At 53.5% G+C, this 11,530-nt stretch overlaps 1 protein-coding gene across 1 annotated transcript; it reads right to left on the reverse strand.

Moving 5' to 3' along the window:
* Positions 1-5,160: 5,160 nt before the first annotated feature.
* Positions 5,161-10,611, reverse strand: LOC101987096 (potassium channel subfamily K member 16). Its single transcript, XM_005367608.1, has 5 exons — positions 10,399-10,611; positions 7,704-7,818; positions 6,612-6,778; positions 5,747-5,912; positions 5,161-5,494 (listed from the first exon to the last, which is right to left on the reverse strand). Exons 1-5 carry the CDS (start codon positions 10,609-10,611, stop codon positions 5,277-5,279), a joined length of 879 nt encoding a protein of 292 aa, XP_005367665.1. The 3' UTR covers positions 5,161-5,276.
* Between the last annotated feature and the right edge of the window lie 919 nt (positions 10,612-11,530).

The raw sequence follows: 11,530 nt of genomic DNA on the forward strand, positions 1-11,530 counted from the left end.
ACACTTGTATACATTCATTTTTAAATACATTAAAATAAATACATAAATAAAGACAAAACACCACAATGGCCAGCTGGTCCTTCCAGGGTCTATGGAAACCAAGGGACTTTCCACACACACTGTCTCAAAGATTGCCCACGCTCCCGGGAGTTATCAGTACTCTTGCCTAGAAATAGTGGCTGCATTAAAACTACCCAGAGGGCTATGCATAGTGCAATTCACCTGCTCTCTCAGGCAAGGACTAGAAGCTGGAGTCATCATTGACGTGGGCCTGCCACCTGGTGGTAAGTCCTGGGTCGTGCAGGGGATGCCGAGAGTAAGGACACTGAGACCATTGACTGACATTTTTCCTGAGATTCAGGGTTGCAGGAACCCAGGTCTGTTGGCCCATAGTGTCTCCAAACATCAGTCCCCAGAGGCCCTTTGAGGATGGATTCCACCTCAGTTTAGCTCTAGAGGGGAAATAGATCTGGAATGAGAGGTGTTAGTGGGCTAAAAGGGACAGTAGGGAGGGGCTGGGTGGAATGACCAACGTCCCATACGGCAACAATCCCCAAACTTTTAAATGTGTACAGTCTCCCTGGTGCCTGGTGAAATGAGGAAATCATTTCTGAGGCAGGAGGTGCTGCTTGTGTGGGGAAATGTTCTTAGTTCCCACTCCCCTGGCCTCTTGGCTTCTGGCTCTCCACTCTTCCCTCCCTGCTAAACTCACAAGGCCCAGTCCAGCCTGCCACCATGTTCAGTCTGGACCCTTCCACACGCCTCTGCCTATGCTCTTCCTCCTGTCCACAGTAACCCTTCCTCAACCCATACCTAGCAGCTGCGTGCCCTTTTTTCATTTTTTTCTTTTTATTGACTTACAAGTCTCTACGGCTCAGAAAGTTACAGGATTCCCAAGGCCGCTCCTCCATTTTATATGCATAGTAACAATTTGCTGAGGAGAGAGGATTCTTCAGTGTGGCTGTCTGTGTGATGAGTTCCAAGGATGCAGCTTCTGGGAGACATCACCCTGATGAGGTGGCTTTCCAGTGATCCAGGGCTCTAAATCGCCCATGCTCCCACTGGTAAACCAATAACCTCACTGGTTCATCCAGACAGACACCTTGTGTTGTAATAGGAGTGGCGGAGCTGTGTCCCCAGCACCCCGGCCGCCTGGCTAGCTTATGCTCCGAAATAACAACACACAAATTGTATTCTTTTAAATACTGCTTGGCCCATCAGCTCTAGCCCTTACAGGCTAATTCTCATATCCCGATCAACCCATCTCTAATAATCTGTGTAGCATCAGTCTTACCGGGAAAGATTCTAGCCTACATCCATCCTGGGTCGGAGCTTCATCGCATGTGCCTCAGAGAGCAGAGCTCTCGCGTCAGCTCGGGAGAGGGGAACATGGCGTCTCTCTAAGCTCACTTCCTCTTCCTCCCAGCATTCTGTTCTGTTTACTCCTCCCACCTATGTTTTAACCTATGAGGCCAAGCAGTTTCTTTATTACTTAACCAATGACCTTCCTCCATCAACCTTGGACTATTCCCATGGTGCCCTAATGGGATGAAAAGAATGTTCTTCAAGGGAACTCACACAATATCTCATTCTTTACTCCAAGCCTGGACAGAACAAGGAGTCTCTACCCTTCCTACCAACCAGGGACTCCACTGACAATACCTTCCACTTCATATCCTAGAGCTGGGTTCTGGGCTATCTATCAGGCGTAACTATCATTTACCGCCCAGCTCAGTCCTAATCTTGCAGAAAACAGAGACATGACTTCTCTTCAGTGAGACGGAGAACTCTGACACAAGCCATCAAAGTGTTTCAGTGTGAAGGGGGCTGTGTAGAAGTTAATCAGTTTTTACATGCTTCAGTTTCCTTGTCCGTAAATATTAATATTAACACTGGCTAACCCTCTCTATGAAGGTTAAATCTGTGGAGCAACATTCACATGCATAGGTATCCACAGAAGCAGTCTCTGGGAGGTCAGTGGCCTCAGCTCTTGGCTGTGCAGCCTTGTGCTCTTACATATCCTCTCTGCGCCTTGCCTCGCCTCTGAATGGGGATAATAGCATCTGCCAGTGAGACTCCAGGGGAGATGGGGGCTGGGTAAGGAAAGGGCCCCAACGTCAAGTGTTTACTGATGGTAGTGGCTGCAGGCAGACACAGCCCCATCCCTGCCTAGCTCCAGATCCTGACCAATTGGCTCATCTGAAAGTTTGGAAGTCTGTCTCCACTCAGCCAACACCCCAACAATTTCCTCTTCCATTCTGGTATCTGGTTTCAGCTCAGAGACTTGGGGCTCAGGTCCTTTACCTCTCTATAAAGGAGCCGGAGGTGGTGGTGCACGCCTTTAATTCCAGCACTCAGGAAGCAGAGGCATGCAGATCTTTGTGAGTTCGAGGCCAGCCTGGTCTTCCTGGTCTACAAGAGCTAGTTCTAGGACAGGCTTCAAAGCTACAGAGAAACCCACTCTGGAGAAAAAAACAAAACAAAGGAGCCATTGCAGGAGTGTGAAGATTCTGCACCCGGTATGTGGGTCTAAGTTCTGTCAGGAGTGTGAAGATTCTGCACCAGGTATGTGGGTCTAAGTTCTGTCAGGAGTGTGAAGATTCTGCACCAGGTATGTGGGTCTAAGTTCTGTCAGGAGTGTGAAGATTCTGCACCAGGTATGTGGGTCTAAGTTCTGTCACTATGCCCTTGGCAGGGGGATGCGGAGCAGGATATTAATGTGAACACTGATTTGTGCAGCTGCTGGCGCCCCTGGGGGCCACGGGTGGAAGAGCACTCCGTGGGAAGCCCCGCCAGGATGAATCACCTTCTTCCTCCCTATGCTATGGCAGCCTCATTGGCTGAGGAGCCTCTGGCTCGGTGATCTCTGCACCTTCCGGTGCCCACCTTTTCAGCCCTGCCTGCGCTGCAGGTGGACCGGGATGACCTCCGGGCAAACTGGTCTCAGGCCTGGATCCAGTCCAGGTCCGCTCATTCCCAGCTTCTATCTCCTTTGCCCCTGTAGGGGCAAGCACACTTTGACCCTACTTTACACACCCCTATTGGCTGAGTCCTTTCCCAAGTGCCACGGGACCTGCCCCTTCTTAGAGCCTGGCTCCTATTTGCCCCTCCCCCATCCTTTGGAAGAAGCTAGATGTGAACTTTCGTTCTTGCCCTCTGTCCCAATAAGTACCACACAGGGCTGCCACAAAAATCAAATGCTACTCTGTTCCAACAGCCCTGTATCTTGTGACAGCACATCTTCTGTATTCCTTATATCCAAATTCCGTATATCCTTGTTCCTACAAGGCTAGCCATGCCTTCTCGTTTCCTTAAGGATGGATGCCTTTTCTGTTGCTGTTCAGGCCAACCCTGTGGTCATTCACGTCCCAGCCACACAGCCAGGCCTGTGGCCTCTAGGACACAACACCCGGGCCAGAGCATCCTTCATTCCTATCGTTTGTCCAGCGTCCCCTATCCCATCCCTTCTTTCCAGGCGGGCCCCTAACCCGAATAAGCAGGTCTAACATCAGGCCGTCCAAACACTACGTGTAGCTCTGTAGCAGCTCCCACTTGTCACGCTGGAAGCTGCAGCTGGAGTCCCAGGCAGCACGACCCTCCAGCGCTCAGAACACACCAGTGCGGAGCCAGACATAAGAGCAGCAAGAGCCCGGTGCCCCGCACCTGCAGGCCCCAGCCCACCAAGGCGCTGCGGGAGAACTACAACTGACAGAAACCACGCTAAGCAAGAAGAGTCAGGAGGGGCCCCTTCTTCAAGCAAATGCCTTCCTGTTTCCCAGTTTAGGAGTGCTGAGGATGGGATGGCCCTACCCACCCGCAACAATCCATCCCTGGGACAAAAAAGGCCACTCCCAGAAGAATGCGGAGTGCCCACCCCTACATCAGAGGGAAGGAGGGGGCTGCGGGGTAGCTACCGGCAGGGGAGGGAAAGGGAGAGGGAAGGGCCCAGAACACCCACTCCCACCCTAGCAATTCCCTGTAGTAAGAGAGCCTCCGGCAATCCACTGTGCAGAGGAGAAACAGCAGCCAAGTTTATTGTCACAGGACTCCTGCCTGAGCTGAGGGGCCAGGGACTTCCTCGTCTTGCACCACCCTAAGTCTACAGGTAGTGCACTCACAGCTGGGAGCGGTTTGTCTGTGTTCCGCGGGAGGTGTGGCAGGCCAGAGATTGGTGACCCGGCTGCTTTGGAGGGAGATCCCCACGTCTCCACTCCTTCAGAAAAGAAGCAGGAGTCAGCACATCGGATTTCAATCCCTTCCTGGGTGCCAGTAAGACTTGGGTGCTGGGAACTTCTTGCCAATGTAGGTTCTTCCCTGGGACTCCCCTCAGCCTCCTGGGCTCACAGTCCCACCCGTGTCCCACCCCTAAACGCTGTAAAGAGGACACAGATCTTAGGAAGCCCCTTGCCTCTGGCGGAGGAAGTCCAAGAAAAGTTTTAATTTAATCCTGTGAGATTGGGCATTGGGACAGACTGGGCCAAACCTCCACTCCCTGGGCCAGTGTTGAAATCTGTCAGAAGGACCAGGTTTGGATGAAGAGTGTTCTCTTGGGAGCCATCAGGGAGCTCACATCCTCTAAGGCTTCTGGGAGTGGCACCAGGTTGGGGGGCGGGAGGGGGTAAGGGTCAAGGGAAGTCATGTTCAGGAAAGCAGTGGGACACCTGGAAGAGGTTCCCGGCATTGTTTCAGGTGGACACCTGTGGGCAAGGGCAGAGGACAGCTTCCTATGTGCGCTGAAGGTACCCCCAGGTGTGTGCCCGTTCCCCTCCTCCAGTCACTGCCCTGACCTTTCGTCCTCCCCAGGTTTGCTCCCATCAAGGCTGCAGCTGTTGCATTGGGGCTCCTTCAAGACTGACGATACAGTGAGGTGGAAACCATCCCTGTCATAGCCCCAGAACCAGGTACACAGTAGGACTTGCTAAGAGCCTAGGATATGTGTAGCAAATCAAGCAGAAATCAAGTTCGCCTTTGCTTGCAGCCTGCAGGCTCCTGCCAGTATGTGAAGGTGGCGGTGGTGATTTGGCCACCATGATTCAACAGGGTTTGATTTTCCTGGGTCGTCTTTGGGAGGCCGGGGTAAAGAGCTGTGAGGCCAGCCTGCACACCTCCATCCACATGTCTTGGTTTTGTCTCCCATCAGTTACTTTATAGCACACCTGTCCCCTTTCTCTCTCTGAAGAGTCGCTGACCACATTCTCTGGGTCATATGGAGGTTGAGAAGGAAGAGGAAGGGCAGGGAATGTCAGGGGGTTGGGGGAGCGCAGGACCCTTGGGTCTCATGCAGAGATAGGGATTTTCTGTGGTCTAGGGTCAGAGTCAGGGGCTGTTCCATCCTTGAGGTCCAGGCCTCTGATGAGTAGCCAGAGCCGGGAGCACCTATGCAGAAGCAGGGATCCCAGGCTGAGGACCACCGCCAGCCACGCCAGCCCTAGAAGGATCCATATAGCTGCCAGGCTCCGGTACACCGCGATGTAATGCTTGCTGGGGTCTGTGCCTGCCGGGGAAGGTGATGGCTTGTGTCTGAGGGCACAGCCACCCCCAATTTCCATAGGAATACTCTCTCCCTGGCCCTCATACAAAGGACTAGTGGTGAAGGAAGCAGTGATAATGATCATACTAGAGACTTCTGAGGACGCAACCAAGAGTCCACAGGTGCCTCAGAAGTAACCAACCTCAGTTGGTACCTCCCTGTTCCCCATCATCGTGGTGGGTGTCCACCAAGATAACCTGATTATCCCATTCTCACCGACAACATAGTCCCCGAAGCCAATGGTGCTGAGGGTGATGAAGGCAAAGTAGAAGCCCTCACGGAAGCTCCAGCCCTCCACGTGGCTGAAGAACATGGGCGGGAAGATGAGAACGACCAGGGTCCCCAAAGTCAGGAACAGAGCCAGGCCCAGCACCTGCAGAAGCTGGGAGGGGAGAGTCTGCCCTTGAGACCATCTGGAAGCATATGGGGGAGGTCTGGGAAAAGTCAAGTATGGGCAGGGCAATATCTAAGCTGCAGACATCTGGGTGGGGCTGTACCCATGGGCGTGTGACATGTATGTACCAAGCTTTCCTGGGTAAGAGACTGTGTTAGTGGGTCAAGGAAGGAGCCAAAGCCTCCTTTTTCACTTGAGAATCACACTTGAGCAGACTCCCTAGGGCACTCAGATCTGGAATAAGACTACTGTCACCCACTAAACTGATCCAAGTCCCTCTGTGACAATAAGCTCTGTGGGGAATGCTGGGTAGCCTGGAGACTGTTTGGGATCACATGAAACAATGCTGGATGCCCGTGATGAGAATGGAGAGGTAATGTAGTTTTCGGATTCTCCACCAAAGAAGGATGCTGCATAGAGCTGCCTGGCACGTGGGCACCACCCTCCCAGGGAAGTCATGCCCAGGGTCTGGCCCTTAACACTTTGCAAGTAGACTCCGTAGTCACATGTAACTGCAGAGCCCTGTGAAGCTACACCCTGTCCTGTGTGCGTCACCTTTCCAGTTCTTTCTTGCCCCAGTCCTGCCGCTGTACAAACTGACTCTCAGATGTCTGCATACCCAAGCCCATCTCCCAATTTTCAGCTATCTCCTGGAGGGCCTGGAGGGGAGGGAGGACTCCTCCTTACCTGGGAATGCCTGGGATGGTCCTCCCACCTGTCCAGTGTGGTCAGGTGGGCACGCAGCCCTGTGCCGAGGTGGTTGAGGAAGACCACGTTGAGTGGGATGCCCATCAGGGCATAGAAGACACAAAAAACCTGCCCTGCCTCCGTACTGGGTGCCAGGTTTCCGTAGCCTACAGGGCAAGGGAGTATATAGATCAAGGGAAGAGAGAGCTCAGAACTACTTCCCACCTGCCCACCCCAGGTCCAGCAGAGGCATGTCCCCATCATCTCTGGGGGAAGAGATGCTCCTTGTTCCCATGGATACTCACCCGATTCTCTGATAGAACAAGCTCTACTTATAGAAGACTCGTCTCCAGTGCTGCTGCCTCCCTCCATAAAGTCCTGCTGACTGCCACCCCCTGCCTCCCACCAGTTAGGTTCCTCCGGCCCCGCCCATGTGCAGCTCTAATTACCCACTCTGCCTTATGTAATTGTAGCAATTTATTCCCTCTTTGATGGACGAGAAACTCTGAAGGCCAAGCCCAGGACAAATCTAGGTCTATACCCCAACCCCTACTCTGTCACTTTGCCTGGATTGCCAAGGAGGATGAGTGGAATTGGGTTTGGGCTTAACGGAATGGAAGGGACGCCCGTGTGAGAGAGGCCTGGGGGTTCACTGGGGGTGAATAGGGTGGGACACTGAGTTTTGAGGAACAATCTCTGCGCATAAACAGTCTCCCACCTCCAGTCCCTCTCTCCCTGAGATGACTTCTAGTCCAGGTGTGAGCCTGGTCTGTAGTGTTAGCTCACCAGGACCAGCCATCTGCAGGGAGGACTGAAGTCAATAGGAAAGGCCCTCGTTCCCACCTTTCATGCAGTCCTGTGAGGACAAGCTCTGCTTGGCCCTTCAGTGTGCCCCAGGGAAGTGAACCCAGCCACCTACAGCTGCAGCCAGCCTGGCTGCCTTCCACTTTCATGGGTCTTACCTACCCTCTTCCCAATCTGTACCTTGTGTGCCCCTCCTGCATAAACCACATCCTCGCCCCATTGATGACTTCTAGAAGGGTTCCCAAGCAGAGCAGGGCCTAGGGAGGCCCTCCTTCCTCACCAGTTTACCTATGGTGGTGACCACTGTGCCCGCAAAGAAGAAGCTGCTCCCAAAGTCCCAGTTGCTGGGGTTGGTGGAGTTGCCTTTGGGGTTCACACCTTTCACCCAGGCTTCCAGGATGACCTGTGAAAGTGGCATGGTCAGCAGGATAGGCTGTGATGTCTGGCTGTGCCCCAGAGGCCGGGGAACCATTGAGAAGCAGGACTGCTCTTGCTCCCCTTTCCTGTGGGAACTGATTTTTCATGGGCTGGGCGGAGGCCTCCCAGCCCCAGGTGGCAGAAACTTACCTCTTAAGAGGTAGGCTTTGGCCTCCTCTTTCCCACACACTGGTGAGGACAGCATTTGCCCAGATCCCTGGCTGTCCCCACTGCACCTCTGAGCCCCCCATCCTGCAGAGGAGGGGTTCTGATCCCTCTGCTGGCTCTGAATGTGGATGAGAAATGGACTATAGTGTACAAACTCGCTTCCTCAGAAGTCTCATCGGAATACTACACTCAGCGTGGGAGTTCCCCAGGAACTGGGTTCTCCCAAAACTTACCCTGAAAGGTCAGGGTCTGTCCTGAGACTGAGGACTTTTGGGGTGCGTCCCTGAGCTAAGCACTGGCCCCCTTGAATGCAGTCAGATCTGGGTCATCCTTGCCCTGTGACCACAGAGATAGTTCAAGCCTTACCACCTGTCTGCCAGCTCTTCATTCCTGATTTCATTTCCAGCTCAGGGCAGAAGGAAGTTTTGGGGTGTCCCTGTCTCTGGCTTCCTTCTGGAAGGTTGGGAGACCTTGGAAAAGAGTTCCGTTCCTGAGGAAGGCTGTATGCGGAGTATATCCGGGAACAGCAGGGACAGTGTTCCCCGCTCACATATCATCCTGCCAGCTCTCGGTCCCAAGAGAAGTCTCAGGGCCTCAGCCCCACCTGGTGGCCTCCCCTGAAGCTCCTGAGTCAGCAGGGCTGGGCAGGAGCTGACGCAGGCTTTCCTGTCGCTCATAGGCAGTACTGCTGTTGGTCGGTCCACAGACCCTGCTTTAAGAACTGCCACTTTCAGCAGGACCCTTTCCTCAGCTGGAATGAAGAATAAGGAGCTCCCTAATAAGAAGTGTGGGTGTGAGTTCTGTCTCAGCAGTGACTGTGCAGCCTTGGCCCACACGCCGCCCCTCTCTGAGCCTCAGCTCCCACTAGCTAGCTGAAGATACCGGTTCAAGTAAGCAACTGGAAGGAAACACCTGGGGGTGCTCAGCCCCAGGCGCTGGATCATGAGGGAACAGAGCTTTGGTCCCCACCCCTCAACTACATGATCATTGTGTGGACTGTACCTGCCTGAAGGTTCGCAGTGACTGACACCATTTGTTCTGCCTCTCTTCTCAGTGGATTTGCCTTTGCTCAAAATACCTAGTTTTCCTTTGTTTCTGGCAGGAGGGACCCAGGCAGGGAGTGAGAGGAGCTAGGGGTGCAGTCCTGGTAGAGCTCACTGCCCATCAGCCCAGCGGGTCCTCGCCTTGGTCTGCGTCTGCACTCTGGGACATAAACTGGGAGCCAGCAGATGGAGTAGCCGTCCTGAGAAGTGGGGGAGTGTGGGAGAGGAAATTTCTACCGTGTTGATAACTGACAGATCATGCTCAGGAAGCAATGACAGCTCTGAGAAGGGTTTTAATCTGCTGCCAAATGTTAAACCACAGACTGTGTGTGTGTGTGCGTGTGTGTGTGTGTGTGTGTGTGTGTACAAGTTTGTGTTTGCGCAGATGTGTGCACACGTATGTGTGCATGTGGCCAGAGATCACCCTCTGGTGTCATTCCTCAGAGCCATCAGCCTTACGTGGTTTTGTCTTGGGACAGAGTCTCTCACTGAACTAGCCCTGGTTAGGTTGGCTTGGCCAGTGAACTCTTGGGATCCATCTGTCTCCCCAGTCCATCCACCCACCCAGTGCTGGGGTCACAGGTCCTTGCAGCCGTACCCAGAATTATCCATGGGTGCTGGGGGTTCAAACTCAGGTCCCTATTCTTATAGAGAAACTGCTCTTTCCGACTAAGCCATCTCTAGCTTTCCACAGATTTTTTTGAGACAAGTCCTTTCTCATTGACCTGGAGCTTGCCCACCTGGTAAGGTCAGCTGGTCAGAGAACCCTAGAGATCTGCCCACTGGGCCTCTCCAGTGCTGGGATTAGAAGTCACCATGCCTGTTATATTTTTTTTTCATTTAAGATTACATTTTAATAGTACATAACACTGTCTGTGTGAGTGTGTGTGCGCACGCATGCACATGTGTGTGGGTTTATATGGGTGAGGACATGTCATTGTGTGTCAAGATCAGAGGACAGCATTCTGGAAGCTGGCTCTCTCTTTTCACCATGTGGGTTCCAGGAATTGAACTCAGGTCATCAGGCTCTGTGCCAAGTAAGCAACTTTACTCACTGAGCCAGCCATCTTCCCTGCCCAACACCTGGCTTTGTAATGTGGTATCTGGGCGTCGAGCTGAGGTCCTCATATTTGCCTGTCAGACATTTAACTGCCTGAGCTACCTCCCCAACCCCAGTCACCTCCTTTTCCCCTCACTGACGAGGGCACACAGGTCAGGTAACCTGATCAAGGTCACATAATGGACCTGCAGGCCAAGGTTCTGGAGTTTCCTCCACACTCCGTCTCTGCACCTGCCACCGGCACCCTCCACCCACCTCCCCACTCTTCCTGGCCCATCCTTCCTTGCTCCCTCACCTGCACGAACTGCTCCAGGGCCTGCTGGTCCAGGCAGGTGTAGTTCTCTAGGAAGCGCAGCTTTTCCAGCTGGAACTGGTCCCTGGATTGAGCTTCTGCCTGCTTCTCCAGCAGCTGGAAGATGGTGGCCCCAAGCAGCAGGTAGCAGATATAGGCCAGAAGCAGGGGCAATACCCGGCCACCCCAGCAGCTACAGAGCCCAGCACGGGGCATGGTGTGTGTAGGACTCTGCAGCAGCTCTCAGGGTGGCTGTGGGGAGAGTCGAGGAGAGGTGAGAGCCCCTGCTACTGCCTTCCCTGTCCTCCACCTCACAGGTGTCTGCGGCAGGGGAGTCTGTTTGAACAGTGTGGTGTGCAAACAGGCCCGCCATCCCCCACCCAGCCTTGTTTTTCCACGCACAGCAGCAAGGTAGCGAATGCATGGGCCCCTCGGGGACGCCTACAGGCTTCTCCTGAGCTCGTCTGGCCTCATCCTCTGCTTCCAATGAGGCTGAGTGTGAGACAATCTGAATGGGAGCCCACTCCACTGGGTCTAAAAGGGCTCTTGACAGCTTCAGATCCCTCACTTGGGAAGGCTCCCAGTACAAATCCGGGAGTCTAGGAGGGAAGTGTCAGAAGGCTGTGGGTTGGCCTTGCTTCAGAAGGGAATAGGGAAGATTAAACTGCCTATTAGGGGAACCCGGGGATGAATAAAGCAGAGTAAAGCAAATCAGAGCTAAGCAAACAGGCAGATGACAGCCTTGCTTAGCAGCATTGTCAGTCGGTGGGACTGACACATGGGAGGCCCTGGTTACCACCAGGTGTCACCTCTGCCGATGGTCGATGGTCGGACTTGTTTGAGACCCTGGAGGCTGTTGAGCTCAGGAGGCAGAAGTGAGAAGCCAGAAGTGAGTCTTCACCCCCACAGTGTTGTCAGTGGCTCCTTCTTCCCCTGAAGAACCCATGGTGCCTCAGTTGACCTTTGGCGAGCGTGACAGCTTTATTGACATTATATAATAGCTCACCAACATACACTGAAAGTAGCCACTCCCACAGTGTCCTGGTTAATTTTCTCATTTCTGAGAAAACACCTGACAAAAGCAACGGAAGGAAGGAAGGAAGGAAGGAAGGAAGGAAGGAAGGAAGGAAGGAAG

The sequence above is a fragment of the Microtus ochrogaster genome, unplaced genomic scaffold (genome assembly GCF_000317375.1).
Source record: "Microtus ochrogaster isolate Prairie Vole_2 unplaced genomic scaffold, MicOch1.0 UNK21, whole genome shotgun sequence".
Taxonomy (NCBI): domain Eukaryota; kingdom Metazoa; phylum Chordata; class Mammalia; order Rodentia; family Cricetidae; genus Microtus; species Microtus ochrogaster.